General features: G+C 51.8%; 2 protein-coding genes across 3 annotated transcripts; both read left to right on the forward strand.

The window, feature by feature from the left end:
- Positions 1-13,155: 13,155 nt before the first annotated feature.
- Positions 13,156-14,510, forward strand: HMX3 (H6 family homeobox 3). Its single transcript, XM_049811223.1, has 2 exons — positions 13,156-13,615; positions 13,882-14,510. The coding sequence occupies exons 1-2, from the start codon at positions 13,288-13,290 to the stop codon at positions 14,493-14,495; spliced, it is 942 nt and encodes a 313-aa protein (XP_049667180.1). The 5' UTR covers positions 13,156-13,287; the 3' UTR covers positions 14,496-14,510.
- Positions 14,511-18,260: 3,750 nt separating this feature from the next.
- Positions 18,261-25,284, forward strand: HMX2 (H6 family homeobox 2). 2 transcript variants are annotated; one of them, XM_049811225.1, is made up of 3 exons: positions 18,261-18,488; positions 23,608-23,888; positions 24,648-25,284. In XM_049811225.1, exons 2-3 carry the CDS (start codon positions 23,609-23,611, stop codon positions 25,187-25,189), a joined length of 822 nt encoding a protein of 273 aa, XP_049667182.1. In that variant the 5' UTR covers positions 18,261-18,488; position 23,608; the 3' UTR covers positions 25,190-25,284. The 2 variants fall into 2 exon arrangements, with proteins under 2 accessions (XP_049667182.1, XP_049667181.1); XM_049811224.1 differs by lacking the exon at positions 18,261-18,488 and having other exon boundaries at positions 23,289-23,888; positions 24,648-25,282.
- The last annotated feature ends 280 nt before the right edge of the window (positions 25,285-25,564 follow it).

Here is a 25,564-nt window from a genome sequence, read left to right on the forward strand (position 1 = left end):
AACAGTCTTGAGAGCAGAAGACCCCCTAAGAGATCCATTTTTCTAGGTATCTCTTCTTAGGAGTGAAAGCTTAGAAAAGAGTTTGCATCAGAGTAAAACCTCCAGGTCCAAACCTTTGGTGCAGCTGAAATACGCCAGCACTAGCACTGCTCCAAGTCCCTTGCCGATGTCCTTCACTCAAGAAGGGAGCACTGTACGTAGGAGCTGGCAGGGACGTTGGTGCAGCCGTGGGCTTCCTCCTGCACCCGAGCCAGCCGGCAGAGCAGGGCCAGGCAGCTGGGGCCACCACAGTCCCCATTTCGCTCCTTGGGGCTGGATATTTTCTGATCAAGGAGAGAGGCATGGGCTCTTGTAGGGCAAACTCTCTTTTAAGTGTTGCTTCAGGACTCCCCGCTGAGAGTTTTGGAGGTTTGCTGAGTGTGAAAGAGCAAGGGAAAAGGGGAAGACTTTGTGTAAATAAATTCTGCCGGTTCAGCTCTGAGCCAAAGTTTTCTCAGCTATCGGTGTAATGTCTTTGGCTATTCTTTCCAACCAAGACCTCTTTTTGGAAGCTCTCCCAGGCCACAATGATGCCCCATGGTAGGGCCACGTCGAGCCCTGGAGGAAGGCGCTCACTGACAGAGGGGCAGCCATTGGGGAGCTTCCCAAAAGATCATCCCCTGTCATCCCTAGCTGCTATTTAATTGCTGAGATTTAGATATAAACAACAGAAGTTCCTGTCCTCAGGTCTGAGCAGCCCTTGTCACTCTTATGGTTTGAAATAATGATAACAATTAAAACCACACAAGCTCCGCGTTAAACCGCTTACGTCCCCTGCCGCAGGTGTAATCGATACGGCCAGGTGTAATCGATACGGCCCCAGCACACACCATCCAGATGAGCCACTTCGTCTTTACCACCTTTTGGAAGTCACTTAATCACCCTCCCTTTCCCTGCCCCATCCAGACTGCCAGGTCTTCAGGGCAGAAATGGCCGGAGTAACAGTAGTTTAGTGCTTCAGAAAATGAAGTCCCAGCCTCGGCTCGACTCCCCAGCAGCTATTGTAAACACAAATAATTAATTTTACATTGTCTTTTTAAGAACAGGAAAGAGGGAGTTTGAAGGAAGTGATTTAATTTGATTTGGTCTTTTGAGTAATTTTGAGAATTGAAGCCTACAATTAGGGTGACGAACCGGGAGAGGACAGACAAGAAGGAAACTTGAAGACCTCTGAGGAAAGATAACTGGAGTCTGTACGGCATCTCTTATAAGTAATGCCAGCACGTGAATCTAAAAATAGTGTCTCTGATGCTGTGTGTATATGACTGATATTAAAAATGACTGATTTAAAAGAAAGTGCTTCACCTCTGTTGCCAACCAGGAAGGTAGGTCTCTAGTATTCTCAGACTTAAATGCTGCCAGTATTTCACGTTAGGATAGTCATAAAGTTAAAGGTTAATAGGCTGTACAAATGACTGAGTTTAAAGGGAAAAATGAAGATGGGAAGATTTCTAGCACTTAGGGAACATTTTAAAAATGAAGCTCCTCTGCCTAATGTAATTTTTCCTATATTCTTTCTCATGCTGTCGATCATTATTGAAAATATTTCTATTTGCATAAGTGATTTCTCCTTCACTGCCCACCTCCGTTTGCTTTTTGGATCATCATTGCTTCCCACAGTACTTGATGAGTCATAATCCTGCTGCCTGCCATAACAGTCTGCTGCCGTGAGAATGTGATAGGGTGAAATTAAAGTCGTAGCCTCAGAGGGAGGATGGGTAGGGAGACCCGGAGCATGAGGAAGGCTTTTATTTAATTGCGATTCATTAGAATTGGCAGGTTGAGGAGAAAGGCAAACACGTGCATTGCTGGAAATGGGATGTGGTTGTGGTGTTTCAGATTAGCTCAACGGACGTTGGGAGTGGCAAAAGCATATTGCTGTGTCAGCCTTGCTACCACGGATGGCATGCACTTTGTTCTCTTAACTCTGGAGCTAGAAATGAGAGTCTAATGGCGAGATTAACATGACTAAGAGAAATACTCTTACGTGGAGACTGCCGGTTATCACATTTGCTTTTGCACTGATGAAGAAAAATTCTCCCTCGTTTTCTGTCTAGGCCTTCCAGAGCAACTGGAAAAGGCCGTGCTTTGAGCGTTGCTTCTTGTGGCACTCCTGGGACTGAAATTCCAGTGAAGCACGGCTCTTTAAAATGTACTGTTTCTTGGGTGGCCCAAATGCTCTTCCCTCCATCTGACCAGTTCCTGCTGGTCACAGGAAGATTTAGGGTGGAGGACATCTACTCCAGACCCTGAAATCAAGGAGGTGTTTTACATCTTGTCCCAAGTACAACTACTACATGTATCATGAGGCTAAACTACAATAAGCAGTTGGCAATGCGTGAAAGCACCTTCCAGCCAACGTTTATTCTTACTGCTTTCTTCATGCATGCAGGGACTGACAGTCTGCTCCAGGTACCTCTGAAGTCTGGATGTGTAGAGACTCTGCCTGGGAGGCAAATAAAAAGTCTGGGCTCTGCTTGGCTCTGCTGGCCTCCACCAGTGCCCCTGGCTATAGCTTTTCTTCTTCTGTGTTCTTCAGCTAGTTTCTACTTTTCTGCAACATGTCCTTAAAAACCTTCTGGGCCTGAGAGATGCTAAAGAAGTCAGATACTCTGATTTACTGTAGTTCGAGCAACAAATAGGTATGGAATAAATACAGCTGCTGAGCAAAAGCCTCCTGCACTCTGGAGCTAAAATGAAATAAAGAAAGGACCATGCCTTGGTGTTCCCTCTAGTAATGAATTTTATGCCTTTACCGCAGGACCAGACCTTTGTCTCTGCACAGGAAGTTCCTGAAGTTATAGGAGATGATCCATGCAGAGGTGCTTTGAAAACCAGGACATCAGGCTTCACATTCATTGTGCACAGATCAAGGTAAAACCCAGGGAGCCCCTATGGCACATGTTTTAAGGATTACTGTTGCTCTTGGTGTCCTGCAGCAGTGACTCAAGACTGCAGTGGAGCCATTTCATGCTATGAAAAAATATGCTTAGCATATTTTCACAAATTTCTATGAAATTTCCAGGAATATTGAATGGTGAGATCTCATTTTCTTCCTTCTTTCTTCGCTTGAGTTTCTATATTCCAGTCCTCAGTTTCTGCTACGCTATATATCTTTCTAACACTATAACATTAATTTAGCAGAACACGATAGCATTGAAACTCTTGTTTAAAAGATGTGCAAGCATTGTATTTCTTTTGCAGGTGACACTGCGTAAAACATGATAAAAATATTTTTTAAAATGAAAGCGGAGCTAAACCCAACATAACCTACCTCCTTGTTCCCTCCTGCAGGGACTGAAATGCTGAATAAAAGGACTGCAAGGAGTAGAATGCTTGCAATGTACACAGATTTCTCAGGAATTTCTTTTACCATTGCTTGGATTAAAAACTTCTGCAAGATCTCCAGTAATTAATTTGAAGAGCCTTTTCCTTGACTGAAACTATCAGTCATGCGCTGCCTTTGGGAGAGGTTGCAGCTCCTCTTGCCATGCTCAGGACCCCTTGCTCTGCAACTTACTTTTTGGATCCAAATAAGACCACTGCAGGAAAGAGGTGTTTTTCATGCTGAGCCTTCGTCTCTGAGGCAGCTTTGCCTCAGAGACCCGCACACCGCTGGGTTGGCTGGTGGAGCCCGTCATCCCTCTGCATCAGCAGTTACTTGCGTAAGCAGGTCTGTGGAGTCAGTGGAATTGCTTGTGTGAAGGAGTGCTTACCTAAAAACAAAGGGTCCTTTCTATTTGGTCCTTTGTAATTTCTGGTTCTTCATACGTTTTTACAGATGGATGAAATGGTTATAATGTTCCAAAATAAAAGACAGTTTTCTTTTGAAAAAGAGGCCATGGCTAGAAGTCGAGTGTGGAAAATGCTCCCTGTAGCCTTTTATTAGCTTCATTCACTCTAATATATCTGCCTTGTATGCCAAGAAAGTATAAACAAATGGCAGGGTATTGGTTTTTCAATAACAAGGTTTAAACCAAGGATATAAAAAGCATATCCTATCTGATGCTATTTATGAAACAATTAATATTGTCAATGTCTTCTCCATCTCCTCCAAGTTACACGTACTGCATAAACTTTGATATATCTCTAAGAAGTACAAAAAATACCAGCTGGAGAATAAACAGGGCAACGCGCCAACACTATTGGAAAGGGAAACGATTTCCATGTCTTCTTATAAAATGCTTTGATATTAAAATAAACCAAGATGTAATTCGCTTCAATTTGCCCGTGAAGGCTCAGGGCACAGTCGACAAAGGGTCCCGGCTTTAGCTTGTAATCTCAGGATTTATAGGCAGTTAATTATTTTGTTGTTCGGGACCTTTTACAACGGCAGTAGGTCTCCAATTCTTCTTCTTGCCCCTCGAACCGCAGCAATTCAGCCCCCGCTTTGTCTCTCGCGCACACCCGCGCTCGCAGGTACGAGCTCCTGCCCCGCAGCCTGCTCCTAGCGCTGTCCTCCAGGGATGCCCGGAGCGCAGGGGGGGGGGGGGGTCCAGGATGGGACCCACCGGCCCTAAGCCTGCCAGAAGATGCTCCGGGAGGCGCGGAACGGTGCGCGGACGCGGCGGTTCGCGGACGCGCAGGGCTCCGCGCCTCCCCGGCGCTGACCGTGGTGCTGAAGGGGAACCGCGCCGCAGGGGGCGGCGGGGGCGAGCGGCAGGCGTGGGGAAGGGTATGGTGGTACACCTCTTCGTGGTCGTATTTGTCTCGGTACTATTAGGATAATGGTAATAGCGATAATTCTCCGCAAATTAAGGTGGAAATCTGTTCCCAGACAAAAGGGAAAAGCTTTTGGTAGGAATATCATACGTAGCCCGAGTTTCCCTAGGCGAAGGTTATCGTGGCGGGTTTGCGTTCCCGTTTTAATCGCCTCCCTTGTTTGTCACCTGAAAATTTCAGAGCTGCTTATCAATAATCCTCCGTGTGTCATACTGCTGCAAAACATCCCGATCAATATATTATCATTTCAGAGCTTGATTATGAAGGTGAAGGGCATTATCAAGGACATCTGGAAATTCTGATCAGTGTTCTGCAATCCCTGATCGGCTTCAGTGCTTTTTTACAAGCATAGTCTCTGGAACAGTGTAAAATCAGAATCTCTAACTAGAGAGACAGTGCCTTGTCCTCTCATTCATACCAACCCTTGCTGCCAGTAAACAAACAAACAAACAAACAAAAAGCAGAGGTATCAGCTGCACGTTTGCCCTGGAGTCTTTTAGCCTATCCTCTATTCTTCACCCCATTGCAGCTCTCAAGCACAGCAATACATAACAAACTTCTCACAGCAGCGTGATGTGTACTGGATACAATTTTCCTGGCTGCAATATTTGATGCAACAGTGATCTAGAGAAAATGGAAATATATTAAAAGTGTTTTGGTTTGTTTTTGGGGGGTGGGGGGTGGGAGTTATAACAGCATTACACAAGTAACTTAGTTCTCATACTCTGGGAATGACAACACATGGTCATGTGTTCTTTCCATCACGTGGATGGAAAGAATACACATCAGGCTGCTGAAGAGAAACAGCTAGTGTTTGCTTAATATGTTAGGATTATTATTTTGTCAATTCTATTGCTCCGTACGTACTCAACAGTATATAAATGTATTACAGTTAATGCATATGCCTAGATGAAATTGTTCCACTTTCTGTCATACATAATATTATTATTATTATTATTATTATTATTATTTGCCCTGTCTGCCACCTTGAACAAGATGTTCAATTTTACACAGTACCCTTTCATTGTGGGGGTTTTTTTCTGGTATTATTTATGGATCCTTAATGAAAAGCCAAAAATCTACCTGATGTAAAATAAGGTGAAAAAGTCATCCTAGGTTCCTAGCTAGCTTTGTTAGCACTTCGTGGTTGCTTCTCATATCTCTGTATGAGGACGGGGTTTCAAGCCACCATTCTGGACTGCAAGGCTGAATTGGTCACATCTCTGTGGCTTAATGTCAAAGACAATCTCCTGTTATGCAGAGAACAGTGGTGTACCTATGATGGCCACGATGCTGATGAAGCTGAGCATTGGAAGCTTTGCACAACAGCACATGTAGTCCTTCTACTGCTCTCCACCAGCATTGCTTTAATCAAGTTTATTAGTGACGAATTTCTGATATGTATTGCTAATGTTGAACTAAAATACATTAAAAATATTTTCTGCATAATGCTTGCCTTTCTAACAAATTTCTAATTTTTCAACCATGTAAAAAAAGAAGCAATGCTTGCTATGTAACTGTAAAGCTGTGACTCAAAGAAGGTTGATCTGGAATTTGCAAGAAAGAACTCTTGCCCCAGAGCAGTCATTCCTTGGCCTCTGATGCTTTGTCTTTATAATGTGGGTTTGAGCACTTATAATAATATAGAGTGGAAATAAGAAGCTTTGTTATCTGGAATTAGGTTTTCCCTGGAATGTACAGAAATGTTACGTGTGAAGAAGCCCAGAAACCTTTTCTCTGTTCTGTTTTGCAGGACTGGCAGAACAGGGTCTGTGCACCATGGGAGCGATGTGAGTACCTGAGCTGCCTGCATATCCGAAGACAAGATGTTGTGTCGATACCCCAGCCAAAAGAGGTAGAAGGACCCTCCTGTGGTGTGCATATCACTTGGGTTTCTTGGGATTCCTGAAACATGGAGCTTGCCTGAGGAGTAGCCTTCCCTGAGGACTGGCAGGCGAGACAGGGTCATTAATAAGGGCAAAGCACACCGAGGTCTTGACAAAGCAGATCTTGTGGAAGCACAAAATGGCCCCATCATTCATTTATTTTGCAAAACCACAAACTATTTTGGGGATCTGCTGACTCAGAACAAGCTGGTTCAGATTGTCATGTCATTTATAATAAAGGTTCTTAGGGAAATTAAAGTGATCTCAGGATCTTTTAATGAAATACAAAATACAGCTCACGTTCAGTACGTATGTTCAGCATAACACTTGTACAATTGCCAAGGATCTCTGATATGAACACGCGAGTCTTTATAAGCAGCTGATTTTTGAGTCAATGGGCTGTAACACTTTTGAAATCAATGATTATTTAAGAACTCCTAAAACTGCACATTGTCTAGCTGCTGTGCACACAAACATTGGATCTACTCTGCTCTCTGTTGGCTCTCTGCAAATGGATAATTTGGTTCTGAGGTCTGAAGGCTGAGTGTGGATTATACACCTCTTTTCTAGCCCAGCCAGTAAAACATTCACCATACAGCTTTGCAGCAGTTTTTTATTTCAGGAGGAGCTGAAAATACTCAGCACTTTTCAGGTGTGGTTCCAGGACACTCATGGATTATCATAAATAAGCTATTAATGGCCACAAAGAGATCTGCTTAATTAGGATTTCACCGGTGCTGATGTTTACACAGTTCATTTTGAATTTTTTTTGTTGTTGTTGTTACATTCTGTGTGATACCTCGGAGTTTACAACTAGGTATATAAGCACCAATCTTCAGATTTAGAAGCTGTAAAGCTACCATCTATCCATTGTTCTCTGGGTGTTTCTGTCCTCTCGTATTTTGAAACAGGTAAGATGAGTTCCAGTAAAGCTTAAGTTTGGATGAGATCTTAAAGAACAGCACGTGTTCTGCCTTGAAATCCTCCAATGCTACTTTTCACAAGAGATTTCCTCCAGTATATTTAGCTGACCTCTATTCTGAGAGTTCCCGTGTGAAAGTGATAAATTGTGCACACGTGACTAATATCAACACAAAGATGATTGTACTTTCTAGAAATTAGACAGGTGGGCAGGTCACGATGACAAGAGCAAAGGATATGTTGTATGAGTTTGTGGTGACTCCAGAGCATCATATCACGTTATGTAGAGCGGGTATGTAGTGCTGTATGAGATGAAGACTGTACTTCGATCACATCATTTGCCCCCCTGGATTTATTCCAAACGACATGGAATTTGCAACAGTACTTGTTTCACAAAAACATCACAACCTAGAAATTTTTCCTCTTTCCTGTGAAAAGGATATCTTTGTGAGTCAGACACAGGACTGTGATGAGCCTCAGAAATAAAAGTCTCATAAATTAAACAACCTGCTTTCTTGCAGTGCTATAAGGTTATTTGTCAGGAGAGACTCTCAGCTTGCCAGGAAGCCACCGGAAACAGAGACTTACAAAGCCTTCCATTTAAAGGTACAAAAATACCATTGTAAGGCATGCTAAGGGAACAACTTTAACTGTTCCAAAATACCTCTCAACCCACACACATCACATACACCCTGGTACACTCAACCAAGTGAAACCTGAGATAGGCTGCGAAGCATAACTCACTTGTCGTTTTTCTAGTCTTGAATAAAACGTCCTTATCAAATGCACCCTGCAAGAGGCATTCCTTTTGATGAGAAAGTAGCATCCCTTTTCTGGGTAACCTCTGTTTCCAGTCATGCGTTTCAGAAGAAGCAATTGAAAGAATGACAGAGAAATGCAATGTTTCTGAATAACTCAGATTTCACAAAGGCCCTGATAGTACGTAGCGGTTTGCAGTAAGAAGGAGAGAGCCATTGAGAGTGGCTCAAACTCCACAGTAGTTAATCTTTGGCATTCGCAGAATTGGTTTTAGCTGCCTGGACAGCACAACAGCAGCTCTAAAATCCGATGGTGGAAGAATTCATTTTGATTGCCTGCAAAAAGAGTGTTTCTGCGTGGGGCAAGCTGTTAACTGTGTTCTCATCCCTCCTTTCTTCTCCCTCTGAACGTCTAAACCCTGATGCAAGGAGGTACTTCAGCACTTGCCTGTGGAAGAAACTGTTTAAAGTTAGCCATGAAGTCAGGTAGTGTCTTGATGGATTACTGCTTCCCTCCAATTGCTGTGAGGCCAAATGCTGCAAACATCTACGGGAGAGCACGGGGCTCTTCTAGGGAGAGACTCCTGGCTGGCCAGTGCCACCTTCTGCAAAGTCATGGCATGCTGTGCAGGAGGAGGTCCTGCTCCTGTCAAAAACCTTCTGTTGGAGCAGAAGCAGGTGCAAATCTCACCGCTTCTGCCCTGCAAGTCCTGGCTGCAGTCCTCCCTCGGCTGGGCTGCCGGGCGTGCTCCCAGTCGGACAAACAAAGGAGCGAGGCAACTAAGCCCTGCACTTTCCTCAACTCCCTCGGGATGGAAAAGAGGAAGCTGAACCCCAAGTGGCAGATGTTTGTCTCCCGTGGTTACAGTGGGAGACGCTCAGGGATGACAGCTGTAAGGATGGTACAAGAATCTGTGTGAAATACAAGGACTGCGGGCTGCAGCAGGTAACTTCTGCCAGGCAAACAGGGCTGTTGGTTAGCACGGTGCTCTGTGAGCACGTAACATCAGCAGGCTGTAAGGTAGAGCATTGGGGAGCGAACGTAAGTAGGGCACCACAGAATCACACAGTACAGATTCACGCTTCAGCTTAGCAAGAGTGTAGCTCTTTAGAAAAATAATGAAAAAGAAGAGGCAGCGCCGAGACAGGATAAATAAGGAGATAAATCACTTTGCAATACAATGCAAGCCAAAACCTGAAAATAAACAATTACTTTAAATCATATCAAGCACCTATCACAAACATCACATTTATACAATTGATCCATGTGTAAATTAGCCAATTAATTCTGAATTGGAACACTAATGAAATAATAATTATCTGTTTACAATGGAATGGTACGAGTGCGGGTCTAGAAGCAGAAATAAAGAAAGACTGCAGCAAAATCCACTCAGCTCTATCACCACTGGGCACGGAGGGGTGGTCAATACCAGTCTTTAGTGTCCAGATACTGGGGGAGGGCACAAATAAAATACATAAAAATATATAAATATGCGCCACAAATGACAGAGGCGTAGAATGGCTCTTTTAGAACATTGCTTGCTTTTTTTCTTTTTTTTTTTTTTTTTTTTTTTTTTTGTAATAGAGAATTGCAAAGTGGAAAATTCTTTTAACATCTTCGGAGGCTGGCTTTTGGTTTTTTGTCCCTGCTCAGCTTTCTGCCATGAGTGGTTGTTTACCCTGAGAGACTCCAGGGGGATTAGGACCTCATAGTTACCAAAGCAGTGAAAGATGGATGGAAAAGGGTGGGAGTTTCAATACAGGATGATTTTGGTGAATCATATCTAAATCAAAATCTTCACTGAGATGGAGAAAGGCAGTTCTGTAAGAACCTTGCACCCTTGGCTTTTCATGTAAGAGCTGCAAACGGATAAAATAGAGCTTTAGCCCAGGTCCTCATATGATAGGCGAGAGCCCGAGTTAGGTGACTCCCAGCTATTTTCTGTACAGGAACTATTTGCTGTCTCTCATTTTTTCTATCTATTTTACCCCAGAGTTGAGGAGTATTTCTACTGAAATAACATTTCTTTGAAAAATTCCCGATGAGCTTTACTTTGCCCGATGCCTTTAAGTGAAACAGTTGTTAACAAGAGCAGAATATTTCTGTAAGCTCCTATGAATTGCTGAGACCCCATCCCCTAGATAGGTTTTGCGGATTTTTCATTTCTGCACCTCCCTGTTTAACTAAACTGCTCCTCGCAATGACACTAACAGTTTAGAAATGGTCACGTAAGAGACGATGCTCTGAAAAAAGTCACGTACACTGAAGGTATACGAAATATCATGCCTGTTGCAGCCAAAAATATTACATGATTGGGTCTATGTAATTTTTCCCTAGATTTATAACCCCAAATGCTCAGGGGGAAGCAGAACTCCTGGGCATAGCTTACAAGCATTAACAGCGAGAAGTTTGAGTCAGATAAGAGGTGTCTTATTTCAGATTGCCAGTTGTGCATCTTTAAAAGGGAAATAGCAAGAGAATTCAGTTATATTTGACTGGGGCATGAGAACGTTTACATGTATAGAATGTTGCCCACGCCCACGTGCACATGCACACACTTCTGAGTCTATAGCTCTGCATATGCCAGGACACATTTTTGCAGTGCATGCTCCCACTTATTTCCAATGTTTAGAAGCAGGCCAGAACTGAGAGGCTGGTATGGGCTCTTCTCTCTCTTCTTTCTTTCTCTTTCTTTCTTTCTTCCTTCCTCCTTTCCTTTTTCCTCCTTTCCTTTCCTTTTTCCTTTCCTTTCCCCTTTCCTTTTTCCTTTCCTTTTTCCTTTCTTTTCTCCTTTCCTTTCCTTTTTCCTTTCCTTTCCTTTTTCCTATTTTTTCTTTTCTCCTTTCCTTTCTTTTCTCCTTTCCTTTCCTTTCCTTTTTCCTTTCCCCTTTCCTTTCCTTTCCTTTTTCCTTTCCCCTTTCCTTTCCTTTCCTTTCCTTTCCTTTCCTTTCCTTTCCTTTTTCCTTTCCTTTCCTTTTCCCTTTCCTTTTTCCTTTCCTTTCCCCTTTCCTTTTTCCTTTCCTTTTTCCTTTCTTTTCTCCTTTCCTTTCCTTTTTCCTTTCCTTTCCTTTTTCCTATTTTTTCTTTTCTCCTTTCCTTTCTTTTCTCCTTTCCTTTCCTTTCCTTTTTCCTTTCCCCTTTCCTTTCCTTTCCTTTTTCCTTTCCCCTTTCCTTTCCTTTCCTTTCCTTTCCTTTCCTTTCCTTTCCTTTCCTTTCCTTTCCTTTTTCCTTTCCTTTCCTTTTCCCTTTCCTTTTTCCTTTCCTTTTTCCCTTTCCTTTCCTTTTTCCTTTCCTTTTTCCTTTCCTTTCCTTTTTCCTTTCCTTTCCTTTTTCCTTTCCTTTCCTTTCCTTTCCTTTCCTTTCCTTTCCTTTCCTTTCCTTTCCTTTCCTTTCCTTTCCTTTTTCCTCTTTCCTCTTTCCTTTTTCCTTTTTCCTTTTTCCTTTCCCTTTTTCCTTTTTCCTTTTTCCTTTTTCCTTTCCCTTCTTCTTCTCCTTTCCCCTTCCCCCTTCCCCCTTGCCCCTCGCCCCCCCCCCCCCAAGGTTCCCGACTCACCTCCCCACGGGAGCCCCCCCTGCCCAAGTTCCAAACAGCCGCCGGCAGAGCGGCCCCCCCCCCCCCGCGGCCCCACACCCTCTACCACAAACCCTCCGGGAGGTCACACCGCCCCCCGTCCCCGTCCCCGTCCCCTCCCCTGCTCCCAGCCCCGTCCCGGTCCCTCCGCCGCCGCCGTCCCGCCATTTCACCGCCGGGGCGGCGGCGGGCCGCTCTCCCGCGGTCCCTCCCGGCTCCGCCCGTCCCGGGCCCGGCTCGGGCGGGGGCGGCGCGGCCCGGCAGGGGGCGCGCTGTGCCCGGCGGCGGGGCCGGGTCCCCGGGCGGCAGCGGCGGGCTGGGCCGCGGCCGGTGGGTCCCCTCCGCTCCTCCGCCGCCGAGCTCGACGTGGCCCGGAGCGCCCCCCGCCCCCCCCCCCCCCCAAAAACGGCTCCCGAGCTGCCGGGCCGGGAACGACGCCCCGGGAAACGGAGGGGGGGGGGGATCCGTGGGGAGAGCCGGGGAGGGGAGCCCTCCCGCACAGCCTCCCGCAAAGTCCTTTCTGCCCCGGGGCGGGACCCAGCGCGGCCCCGGAGCCCGGTAGCCCGGCTCGGGGGCTTTTGTTACCGGCGAGGGGGGGGTGGGGGGGGGGGGGGGGGTGGGAGGCGGCGCGGCGGGACGAGGGGAGGGTTTTTTTGTGGCAGAAGCGACGCGTATCCGTGGCCATTCGCCTCCTCCCGCGGTCGCTTCAAGCCAGAGCCGGGTTCCCCTTTGTGCTAATAAGCCCCGTCCTCATTTAAGCTGCCTAATTGCACTATCTAAAGGCAATAACGGGCGGGCGCGCTCCTCGCCTCCAGCCACAGCAGCACGGCGAGGGGCGGGCGGGGAAGGGGAAGGGGAAGGTGGGGGGGGGGGGGGGCGGCGGCGAGGCGGCGGTGGCGGTGGAGGGAGGGGGGGGGGGGGTAGGGGGGAGCCGGGGCCGCGGCGGCTGCGGGCAGGGGCTGCGCGGAGCCTTCTCCTCCCGGCTGCCTCCCCGCCTAATCCCATTTGCCATTGTGCGTGCCCAATCGCCGCGTGTTCCCCGCGTTTAACTTGGATGACATTTTGATTTCATCATTAGCATCCGGCGCCAGGTTGACGCAGCGGCAGCGGCGGCGGCGGCGGCGGCGGCGGCGGTGGCGGTGGCGGCGACGAGCCCGGCTCTCCGCAGCAGAACCCCCTCCCCGGTGTCTCCGGCTGCGCGGGTTCCCCTCGGTCCCCGTGTCCGTCTCTCTCCCCGCACCGCCCTGCCGCCCCCCCCATGCGAGGGGCCCCCGGTCGGCCCCTCCGCCGCTCTCCCCCGCCGCCCCGCCGCTCCTCTCCCCCGCACCGCCGGGAACCGCTACCTGCGCTCCGGGCGCGGGCTGCGGGGCCAGCGGCGGGTACCGGAGGATGCCGGAGACCGGGCAGGAACCTCCTAACGCCCCTCCGCCGCCGGCTAAGGAATCTTTCTACATCAAGAATCTACTCAACGGAGGCCCCCCCAAGGCGAGCCCAAAGCAACCGCGGGCTCTGTTCGCCCCCTCGGGCAAAGCGGCGGCGGCGGCGGCGGTGGACGGCGCCGGTTTCGCCCTCTCGCAGGTGGGCGATCTCGCTTTTCCCCGGTTCGAGATCCCGGCACCGCGCTTCGCCTTGAGCGCCCACTGCCTGGAACGGGCCCAGACCTGGTGGTACCCCTACGCCCTGACGCCGGCCGGAGCCCACCTGCCCCGCACGGAAGGTACGGCTGTTCCCCCTTCCCTCCTTCCTCCTCTTCCTCTTCCTCTCCTTCTCCCTTCCCGGCGGGGAAGCGTAGGGGGGAGAGGCCGGCGGCGGGGCGAGGCGGGGACCCGGCCGGCTCGTCCCGCATCGCCCCTCGACGGGACGCGGGGCACGGAGGGGGGTGGGGGGGGGGGGTGGGGGGGGGGTCCGGGCGGTGAAGAAGGTGTCTCTTTGTGTCCCTTCCCCTCCGCACCCTCGTCCTCCCCTTCGTCCTTCCCCTTGTAGCCGCGGAGAAATCCCTGCCGAGGGACTCGTCCCCCGCCTCGGGCACCGACCGGGACTCCCCGGAGCCGCTGCTGAAGGCGGAGGGGGAGCAGAAGGAGCTGGACTCCAAGCCCCCCCCCCCCGACGAGATCGTGCTGGAAGAGAGCGACTCGGAGGAGACGAAGAAAGAAGGGGGAGCGGAGGACTGGAAGAAACGGGAGGAGAGCCCGGAGAAGAAACCCTGCCGCAAGAAGAAGACGCGGACGGTGTTCAGCCGCAGCCAGGTTTTCCAGCTGGAATCCACCTTCGACATGAAGCGCTACCTGAGCAGCTCGGAACGGGCCGGCCTGGCCGCTTCCCTTCACCTGACAGAGACCCAGGTGAAGATTTGGTTCCAAAATCGCCGCAACAAGTGGAAGAGGCAACTGGCGGCCGAGCTGGAAGCCGCCAACCTCAGCCACGCCGCCGCGCAGCGCATCGTCCGCGTCCCCATCCTCTACCACGAGAACTCGGGCGCGGAGGGGAGCGCGGGGGGCGGCGGAGCCCCCGGTCCCCAATCCCTGCTCACCTTCCCTCACCCCGTCTATTATTCCCACCCCGTGGTCACCTCCGTACCGCTCCTGCGGCCCGTCTGAGGCCGCCCTGCCCCGCAAAAATTCACCGACCGACCCCCCCCCCCCCCACCACCCCTCCCCTACCCATCACCCCGCTCCGTAAGTACTTTCGGCCACTCGTGGGAATCGCCCGGTTCGGCGTCCGCGGAGCGGGGAGGGAGGGGTGGGATGGGGGACACGACACCCCTCGGCGGGTGGCGCTAGGAGGAAAGTCACGAAAATTTGGGGGAAAAAAATAAAATTCCAAAAAAAAAACCTTAAAAAAATAAGGGGGCGGGAGGGAAAGGAAAATAAGGAAAATGAATGCGGGAACTTGTAGAGGACCCTGGAGCTGTCACACCTTTTGTAAACGTGGACAAAAACCGCGACGGTCTCGGTGGCTTTAGTTTTATTTTTGTAAAAAAAAAAAAAAAAAAAAAAAAAAAAGGAAAAAAAAAGGAAAAAAAAAAAGGATAATAATAATAAAAAAATGAATTAACCCAGGCCGCTCCCCTCGAGATTTGCCAAATGCTAACGGGAAGCTGAATTTCTGTTCCTTTCGGACCTCTCCTTCTGCCTCCAAATTGTTCAGGCTCCTGATCCTGTCGTGACTCAAACTTCATCGACCGCGGCTTTTCATTTAAGCAGACCTCGGTACCGATTTGCCTCTTTGCTTTCCCATATTTTGTACCTTTCGGTTTCTGTCACGGGACTTTATACCGAGCAAGAAACGCAGCCTCAAAGTGAACGGTTAAATACACCCGCACGCTTTGAGTGACCCTTTATTTATTATCGTTTACTTAGATATTTTTAATTCTTGTTTATAATTCTTGTTTTCCTAGCTGGTGGGTTGGGTTTTTTTTTTTCCTTGTAAAGTTATTTCGGTATTTGGGGGGAAAAAAAAATCTGTACCCTTTGCTTTCTTTTGTAATACTAATTATTATTATTATTACTGTACTTTTGAACTGTGCAATATTGTACGGCGATTCTTAAAGCACTGCTTTTATTTGAATGGGGAGGAAAGGATTTTTAGCATTGTATAATTGCGTTCGTTCATGTTGTACAAAATAAAATAAAAAGGAATTAAAAGCGAAGGGAAGTGAGAAGAGAGGAGCAGGGCATGGGAATAAGCATCAGCCCGGCTTATGCGAATAAATAAGGGAGGTTCGGTGAGCTGGGCGCTTTAAGTGAAGGACAATCAACTTTAGGGTAATTTTAATTTATTTGATATGATGTACAGTTTCCTTCTAAAGTCCATCGAGTATGTGGATTTTAATAGGCAGAAATCAAGTGAGGAGCGGACACCTCTAGTCTCTCTCTGTCTTAGTGTCCGCTCACCTGTTGTCTGACAATTGTTTGCTGTCTTCCCAAGGGTTTGGGTTGGTTTCTTTATTTTATTTTAATATCCCCCCCCCCCCCCCCCTTTCGGTTGTACTCTCTGCCCTCTCGCTTTCTGTTAGGGATCGGTCCTATTTTTAAAACAGCCTATATTGTTATAAAGTTAATGTTGTGGTGGAAAAAAAAAAAAATAATCAATAAAACCCGTTCCTTATCATTTTTTTAAGTGTGGCTTCAGAGGGGAAAAAAAAAAAAAAAAAAAAAAAAAAAAAAAAAAAGAAAGAAAAGAAGCGTTGTCTGGGAGCGCTGCGGCCCTGCTCGACCGGGGCTGCCGGCGGGGGCGGCGGGCACGGAGCCGCCCCCACCGGGGGTCCCCGGGAGCGGGGGGGGGGGGGGGGTGTCCGGAGACCCCCTCCGACGGGGGGCGGAGGGACGGGGGCTGGGCAAAGCGAGGGGGGGGGACACACACCTTTCCCAGCCCTGCCGCAGCCTGGAGCATCTCAGCCGGGTAACCCCGAGCGAGGAGGGGGGGTCCCAGACCCCCAGGGACCCCCCCGGGATGGGTACGGAGGAGGGCGGGGGGGGGGGGGGTCTTCGCTTCCCCCCCGAAGTCCTGGCCGCCCCTTTCTCTGCCCCCTCCCCCGGTGGGGGGGGGGGGGGGGTGCTGCCCTTCCCCTTCTCCCCTCTTCTCCTGGGGGGGCGGGGGGCTGCCGCAGGGGGTTTGTCCAAAGGCACCCAGGGGGCTCGTGTCTCCAACCCCCCCCCCCCCCCCCCCCGGACTGCGCCCCTCTGCCCCACGGCCGGAGCCGTCACTCGTGTTAATGCAGCCGGCAGGGTTATTTGGAGAGTGGATCGCTCTCCGCTTCCCGAAGATTGGCCCGAATCGACGTGTTTATAGCGCCGAGGGCAGGATTTGGGGCCAAAGAAATCAAAATAAAACTCAACGTTCCGAAAAGATAATCCTGCGTTTTCTTTTCGTTTGGGATAAAAACCCCGGCAATGGGTCGTAAATGAAAAATAAACAGAGTTTCGGAGTCAAAATACGCCGCTCGCTGTGTCGCCTACAAACAGAGTGATGCCTTTTCTGTTTGCAGTACTAACTTTGGGACAAGTCGCTTGCGGCTCATTAAAAATATTGTTGTAATAGCAAATACGTCTTTCCATTTTACAGCGCGGTAGCACGATGTTATCAAACGGCAAGCAAAATAATACTAAAAAAACCAACCAAACCCCTCATTTATTTGTGGTCGGTACCCAGAAAACGATTCCGGACCGTCCCGGCCCTTTCCCAGCCGAGGAAGGAGCAGTTGGATCCCAGCGCCGTCACCCCCCGCTTGCGCGGCTCCGTCCCCGCAGCGCGGCCCTTACGCGGCTGCGGACACGGGTGGGCCGGCCGCGGACAGCGGGCACAGACCCGTCCTGCACGTCCCGGCGCCTTCGGGGGCATTTTCCAGGGGAAAGTTTGATCTTGGTGGGGTGTGATGGGGCTCGGGTAAGAGCTTTTTTTTTTTTTTTTTTTTTCTAATTAAGGAAAAAAAAAAAATAAGGGAGGGGAAGGGGAGGGGAAAAAAGGGGAGGAAAAATAAAATAAAATAGGAAAACCGGTGCCCAGTTTTTCTGCTTCTTGCTGCCGCGGAACCGACGGCAGACAACAAGCAGTGAAAGCTCGTAAGGAAGGTGGGCTGAGGGCGTGTGAACCCAATTCGTCGCCCCCAGACCCGCACCCCCCCCCCCCTGCAGCGGGGCTGCCCGGGCTGGGTCAGGCTTTTTTTTTCCCCTCCCCAACCGGGAGACGAGCCCTCGGAGGGGGATGCTCCTTTCTGTCCTGATCCGCAACTAAACCGAGTTTGACGTTTAGATTTTTTTTTTTTATTATTTTTTTTTTTTCCCAAGCCTTCGCAAAGTCTCCCCAAACTCCATCCTATTCCCAAACGCTCCGGCAAACCGGGAAGCGAGAGGTTGAATCTCTCCCTTCCAGGGACGAGGTGACATTTCGCGGTGGATGCCCACCGAGCGAGGGCTCTGCAGCAGACCCGGCTTTTTCCCGGCTTGAACTGAGCCGCTCTCGGACGGGGAGAGCCGGCGAGGAGCGGGACAGGCTGCCAAGGTACACCCCCCCCGTACCCCCCCTGCACACATCCCCACACACACGACCCCCCCCCCCCCCCCAGCACCCCTGGCCCTGCTTAAACTTTCTGCAGAGCCCGCATCAACCCCCTGCGCTCAGATGAAGTGAAAGCAATCGCTTTGAGTGGCGGTGGGGAAAAAAAAAAAAAAAAAATCATCTTTACAGAGACTAAAACTATTTGGCAGGGAGGTTGGTGCGATTCAGAGAAAGTTGCTTCATTCCTCTAAGCTGTTCGCAACTCCGTGGCCACTTCTGTTTACTGCTGCAACCCCGCTCGGCAAATCTCTGCCTTTGTTTGCAATTCGAGAGATAACCCGCTGCTTCTCGGCCACTGTTTTGAGCTTGGCTGAACAGAACTAGCTGGCCTGTTTGTGGTTGAAACACACATGTATTTCTTTTATTTGGTAGTAAATAGAGGCTCGTTGTATATAGCAAACAACGAGGGGGGAAGATATAAACTTCCCGGCCACCAGATTTGGGGATTCAGAAGAGTTTTGCCTCCCGGAGGGCTGGAGTAGGGACGGGGCTGCGCGCTTCGGCCGCACGCTCCCAGCGAGCAAGTTTGGGAGGTTGGTATTTTTTTAATTATTCTTCTTATTAACTTTTTCTGCACCCCAAGACTTGCGCGTTTAGCTGGTGCAGGTTGGTGGGAAATGTTGGATTCTGCTGGCAGGGGCTGCGACGGGCAGGACGGGCGGCAGAGGTGGGGACACAGGGAGCCGCTCCCCGCTCTGGGGGAGAAATCCCACTTGAAAACATGGTGGAAATCCGTGGGGTTTGAGTTTTGGGGGGAATTGAGTTGGTGGGGGTTTTTTCCCCCCAAATATGCTGCAAGTGTCTCTGTAATAATCACTTTAGTCTATCGACTTGGTATAGTGTGCTAACGGAATGAGAAGACCATTAAGAGCATTAACAGATTGGTACAGCATAATGCTTCAGTTCATATTGATCGCGAAACGTCTGTAAAATATTGTTTCAAATGAATCTATTGTTCCTGCGCTCTTTCGGCGGTGTTGATGACCTTGGTTTGTTCTCGCACATCCAAAAATTATCCTCTCGCCGCTCCCATAGGATTGGGAACCGGGTGGCGGGACCCGGGCCGTCCCCGTGGATCCGTCCCTACGCGAAAGCGTAGTCTGAGAGGTCGGAATCACCTCAAAAATGTGGGGAAAAAAAAAAAAAAAAAAAAGGGGGGGGGGGGGGAAGAAGAAGAAAAAAAAAAAAGAAGGCGAAAGGAACGGGCCCGGTGTGAGTGTGCCCCTGCTTGCGGGTGTGTGTGGGGGGGAGCTTGGCCAAAGCTCCCTCCGCTCCGCACCGTGCGTGGATGCGGGGGTTGAGCGCTCGGGGGCGGCTAAAACCGCCCCCCCCCCCTCCCCGGGACCGCACATCCCCGGTTTAAGCCTGCAAAGTTGCCCGAAGGAGAGGTGTAAACCTGTTTACATCAATATCAAGTCGAAGCGGGGAAGGGGGGGGTGTGTGTGTGTGTGCAGATCCTGCAGCCTTTCCCCCGGCAGCCCCCACGCACAACCCCCCCTTATACCCCACACCCGCGTCCCGGGCCCTTCGTGACTCTGCCGAACGGGTCGTGTCTATTTTACAGCCCGAATCTGTCAATCCTTCTCGCTCGGCGCCGTGTCTCCGAATTAAAACTCCCTCGCCCCACTCCTTGTCGCTTTCCAAGGGGCCGTGGGAGGTCCGTGTCCCCCTAACCCCCCCCACACACACACACACGGGGACACGCGTGTCGCCCGGGCGCTCCCGCGGGCGTGGGAAGCGGCAGCTCGACGGGAATAAAAGCTCCGCTTCTCTCAGGTTTGGTCACCTGGTCTTGGCTCTCCTGAGCTCTGATATTTTAAATAAATATAAAGAATCTCTTGCTCTCCTCAGCTCTATTCGCCTTCATGATGGAGTGGAACCATCAGATTTTCATCAAAGTTCTATTAAGTGAAACATAGGTTGCAGGGCACCCTCTGATTGAAACAGTTTAAATTTTAATTGTGTTTTTAATTTGACATATAGTTGCAGAAAGGAATGACACTACAACGCCAAGGGGCGGTCGATTTTCTTAATTTCTCCCAGAGGAATTGATGAGTCTATCAGGCCACTAGATTGGAAACACATTAAAGCTCTCTGGTTAGGTTGTTAATTGGAACTTGATGGATAGGGGGCCTTGGATAGGCTATGCTGATCCAATCTTCATGACTTTCTGTTTTCCAATAAATTACACGATTCATTTTCCAGCCACAGATTACATAAATTGTACACCTCTAGGGCTCTCTTTTTCAAATAGGGAGCCCTTTTCCCCAAAAGCCTATTGCGAGATGTCATTTGCACCAAAAAACGAGCAGCAGAGGCTCTTGAATGAAAATCGAAACATAATCAACGTTTATACTTAGAAAATTTATTGAGATCATTTTCTCTGGTATTTCCTTATTTTAAAGTTTGGACGCGCCATATATCATAATCCACACGTGTAAAGGGGACTGTGTTTAATATTTATCGAAGCTTGATTCCAAGATCAAACTTGTTTATGACTTCATCTGTCATTTCAGAGGGAACCTTCTCCCGATATTACGGCCGCTCAACAAGCCTATTTTCCGAGCGCTGCAAAAGCAGCGGAGATCAATTTTTATTAGGCTCCCTTTGAAAGCTTGCTCAGGGCCACTTTAATATCGAGCATTGTAATAATCTGGAGATCTAAACTTTAAGCGTTCGCTCTGTCTTTCAAAGTTTATCTTCGCCGTGGCGGTTGATCATCTGCGCCCCGACGGGACGGGCTGCGGGGCGGCGGGGGGGTTGGGGGGGGTGGGAGAGACCAGCCACGGGTTTCCCCCACGCAAAACCCTTAACGTGGCGGCCAGCCCCTGCCCTGATGAATATTTGATCAGATGGTAATGAGAGCGTGGCTGGGCCCCCTCGGCCCGCCGGTCCTCCCCTCCCGGCAGCATCCCGCAGAACCCGCCTCGGCTTTCCTCCCCGCCGAGAGGAGCTGCCGCTTCCCAAGTTTCGCCCGAAATACTCATTTTAGGGAAATCGGGGCGTTTTCTCGCTGTGGCCGGGCACACCTCACCCCTTGCCCGCCTCCCTTGTGCATCCCACCCCGGCCAAATTCCACCTCCCCGGCCCGGGAGCATCCCCCCGGGGCCCGGCCGCAGTCACCCGGGCGTCTCCCACGGACACGACCCCCTCCGTGGAGAAGGGAAGACCCCGCGGGTGACACACCTGACCTGCTGGTGGGCTTCGAAGGAAAGGAGCTCTGCAGCGGGAGGCAGCTGGAGGCCAGCGGTGCCACCGCTGTCTCACCTCGGGGGGCTGCCCGGGGAAGGGGGGGGGGGGGGGGGTTGCTCCTCGGTCGTTCTCCTTCCCTCCACCGGGCCCGTCCCCACGAAGGAGCCGAGGGGCTAGCAGCCCCCAGGGGCTCTCGCCAGGCCGGGCTGGTCCCCTCGACGGCTTTTGCCCGGAGCCCCCCCCCCCCCCCGGCTTGCCCCGCTCCCCCGCCCGCGGGAGGGGTGCTGGGGTCTGGATTGCGGGGCCAGCCGGGGCGGCAGAGCGGGATGAAGGACGATTTCTTAAATTGTATTTCAGTGCGGGGTCTTTCCGGGTTAATGAGCTGACATCATGATTAAAGCTGACCATTTGTAATGTGTCGCGACCCTGTTGAAAAGCACTGAAAAGGTTAATGTGGTAAAACAGGACAGCACCTGCCCCTCACAGGGAGAGGAGGAGCTGGAACACTTTTCCTAATCAATTAGTCCATTAATGAGTCTATCAAGTAGTTAAGTAGTTAAAGATTATGCCGCTGGTCTGGGTAACAGTCGTCATCTCGCTATACCTAATTATATTATAAGTACTTTATTCAATATACCAGACATAATATGGTGACTCGGAGTTAATGAAAATGTCATTTTAAAACGTCTTGACATTTGTCTCTATTGATTTGTATATTTCCAGCTCATTCTTTGCTTTCCCCGATTTGATTTTTTTGGAGGGGGGGGGGTGGGTGGGTGTTATGTTTTGGAGAGGGGCAACGACCGCACCGGGAGGAGGAATCGGCAGCCGGAGCCGGGCTGCCTCGGCCGGCGTGGACCCTCGCCCCCACGCCGCTCGGGCAACCGGGGGTTAAAAAACCCGGTGCCGGACCCCCCCCCCCCGCCCCCCCCCGCTCCAAGGCCAAGGGTATCGCACCTGAACACAAATACCATCAAAAACCCACCGGGATTTCCGAGCCGGAGCAGCTCCGGCCACTCGCTCCGTTCCGTCGGATGCCTCCCCAGCCGTACCCGGGGGCTGCAGCAGTGTGCCCCCCCCCCACTTCCCCCGTGTTATTTTACCGGAGCTGTTGACCCCTGGCCCACGGGGTACGGGGGCTGTGGCCCAACCGGTGGCAAAACTCGCCCCGTCTTCATTAATCGACGGTATTTCCAGGCGTGGCTGGGGCGCAGCCGTCGGGGCTGGCTGCGGGCTAGGGGACAGCCCACGGACACGGGTGGCCCCAGCGGGGAGGAGGGTCGAGGGAGGGGGGTACAGCCCTTTAGAGTGGCGGCAGGGGGAGCCTGGGACCGGTGTCGTCCCCACCGGTTCCCTTTCTGCAGCTTCCCGAGGGGGGGGGGGGGCAAGAAGGAACCGGGCCCACTCTCGGGGCCCACGCGGCTCCGTGAGCTCCCGGGAAGGTGGGGGACCCCGGGAGGGGGGGTGTCCCTGTCCTCGGACCCTTGCTACCCCCCTTTCCATCCCGTTCCCTTGGGGGTAGGTGTGACAGAGCGACTGTCGCCCCCAGATTTCCCCTTCCACGGGAAGGAGTGGCGGGGGAAGAGCTGCCACGGCTGTGATTTATTCCCCCCCCCTCCTCCCCGAGGGGAAGAGCCCCTGACTCCTGCCAAAGTTTATTTGGAAAGGCAGGAGGACGTCCCCTCCCTCCCTGCTCCCCCCGGGCTTGCAGACCCCGGGAAGAAAACGCAGGAGGCATTTCTTGAGCCTTTTTTTTTTTTTTTTTTTCCCGGCTGCAGCGCAGCGCCAAAAAACTCCATTTCCCGAAGGTTTTTCCCAGCGCTGCCGAGCAGGCAACACACCGTAACGGTTGGGTTTGGGTTTGTGGGTGGTTTTTTTTTTTTTGTTGTTTTTTTTTTCCCCTCCTCTCTAATGAGCCAGAAGGCTAAAGATCCCCGGATATGCACAAAATGTTTATCCCAACACCCCCCCCCCACCCCCCCCACCCCCCGGCATAAGCCATTCAACCCACGTCCCTCTCACCCACTCGAGGTGGAGGGCGAGGAGGCACTGCGGGCTCTCAGCATCCCACCCCGGGGGGGGTCACCATTAGCCCTTTAAACCCCCGAGGGACGGCTTTGGGGACCCTGCGGGGGTTCTCCCCGACTCCCCCCCCTTACCCCCCGACCCCCGTGGGTTTCCAAACTTTCCGTGGCCGCCGTGATTGGCGCGGCGGAGGCCACCTCCATGCAAATGAAGCCCCGCCGCCCGCCGCCCGCAGATCAATAGGGACGCGGGGGAAGGAGCATGCAGTCCGCCTGGGCAGGCGTGGGGAGAGCCGGCAGAAGCAAAGCGAAAACACCCCCCAAAACAACCCCCCCGTCGTCGTCGTGTCCCCCTCCCCTTCTTTTCCCGTACACCCCGATCCCCCGAGCTCCTCTAAAGCGAGAGCTTCCCTCTTCTGCTTTCTTATGAACCCAGGATGAGCAGCAAAGAAGATCCCAGCAAATGCTGTCCGCCGGCTGCTCCCATCTCCAGTTTTACCATCCAGTCCATCCTGGGCAGCAGCGGCAGCACGGAACCCCCTCGGGAAACCGGTGGGAGGGTGACAGCCTGGCCCCCCCGCGGCCGGACCCTTTCCCTTTCCTCGGAGGATGAGGAACCGGAGGAAAACTGGAAACATCGCGGCTGTTTCTGCCCCGAAGCTCAAGGCCCCGCCGAGGCTTGCCGCAAGCATCAGCCCATCACGTTTACTTGTCTCGGTAAGTACCGGGACGGGGCGGACGGGCCCCGCCGGGATGGGCCGCGGAGGGCTCGGCCCCGGCCCGGCCCCCACCCGGGGCGGGCGGAGAAGGAGAGGGGTGGTGGTGGGGGGGGGGAATGTCGCACCCTCCCTGCTTTCGGGGCAGAGCGTGTTTGCGCCGTCCGTGGCTGAAAGGGAGGAAGGAACACCCTTAAAAATAGGGTGGCTTTTTTTTTTTTTTTTTTTTTTGGTGGGTTTTTCCCTTCCCGCCCCACCCGGGGTTGATTCCCCCGAAGGGGCGCGATGCGATGGGTAACGCTGGTTTGCTTGGATTCTGCTTATTTACAGCGCTCGGGCAAAGGGGGGAGGAGAGAAGAAAGATTTTTATTTTTTTTTAGCGTGACTCCTGACGAAACGGTCTGTGAAATGCAATGCTCTAAAGTAAAAACCCGCCGGCTCTTGTCGGATAGGAAAGCACCCCTAGTCCTGCTACTCGGCTGCCTTCGCCGAGGCGTGCCCGTCCGTCCGTCCGTCCGTCCGTCCATCCATGTGCTGGAGGGACAGGGATAGCCCCGAGGGGGATGGCTTCCCTCCCCCGGGAGGGGAGGCGGCGGGTGCTTGTCCCGGGGGCTCCCCTCGCTGCTTTCCACCTCTCCCAGCCGGGTCGTCGGGTCGGGCTCTGCCGTCGGGGGGTGCCGGTCCCGGCCGCCGTGCGACCCCCCCCCCCCCTCCTCCCCCCCTCCCCCCCCCCCCCGCCGCGCTGTTCGTTGTGTTACAGGCAACGCCAAGGGGAACGGAGCGGCGGGTAGCGGGGAGAGGGGGTCCTTCCTCTCGCCCCCCCAGCAGGACTGTAAGGAGGAGAAGGAGAAAAGCCTGGGACCCTCCTCGCCCTCCTGCGGGGACCGGCAGCGCGACGGCGGGGACCGCCAGGCCGGTACGGCCAAGAAGAAGACGCGGACGGTGTTCAGCCGCAGCCAGGTCTATCAGCTGGAATCCACCTTCGACATGAAGCGCTACCTGAGCAGCTCGGAACGGGCCTGCCTGGCTTCCAGTTTGCAGCTCACCGAGACCCAGGTGAAAACCTGGTTCCAGAACCGCAGGAACAAGTGGAAAAGGCAACTCTCGGCCGAGCTGGAGGCGGCCAATATGGCCCACGCCTCGGCGCAGACTCTGGTGGGGATGCCGCTGGTGTTCAGAGACAATTCTCTCCTCCGAGTGCCGGTGCCCCGGTCCATCGCCTTCCCCGCTCCTCTCTACTATCCCGGCAGCAACCTCTCGGCCTTACCGCTCTACAACCTCTACAACAAGATCGACTATTAAGCCGCCGGCTCTTCCCTTCCCTCCCCGCGGCCGCCCCGTCGGGGCCGGGGACCGGGAAACCGGGGGGCCGGGGCCACCGCGGGGGTTTCGTGCAGGTTCTCGGCCCTCCTCCGCGGTGGGGATAAGAGGAACGAAACTGATGGGAGGGACGGGCAAACGGAGAAGCCCGGGGGGCACCCCTTCTCCCGCTTCCCTCCCACTATCCTGCCACTTGAAAAAAAAGAAAAACAACAACAAAAATAATTAAAAAAGCGTTATTTCAGATCTGTAAATATTTTTAAAGAAAGGAAAAAAAAAATAAAACGTTTTAAGCCTCGTTTGTAAATTTACCAGCTCCATCGCCTCTTCCCACCGGGCGGCCCTGCCCGGAGGGGT

Source organism: Accipiter gentilis, chromosome 9 (genome assembly GCF_929443795.1).
Source record: "Accipiter gentilis chromosome 9, bAccGen1.1, whole genome shotgun sequence".
Classification (NCBI taxonomy): Eukaryota; Metazoa; Chordata; class Aves; order Accipitriformes; family Accipitridae; genus Astur; species Astur gentilis.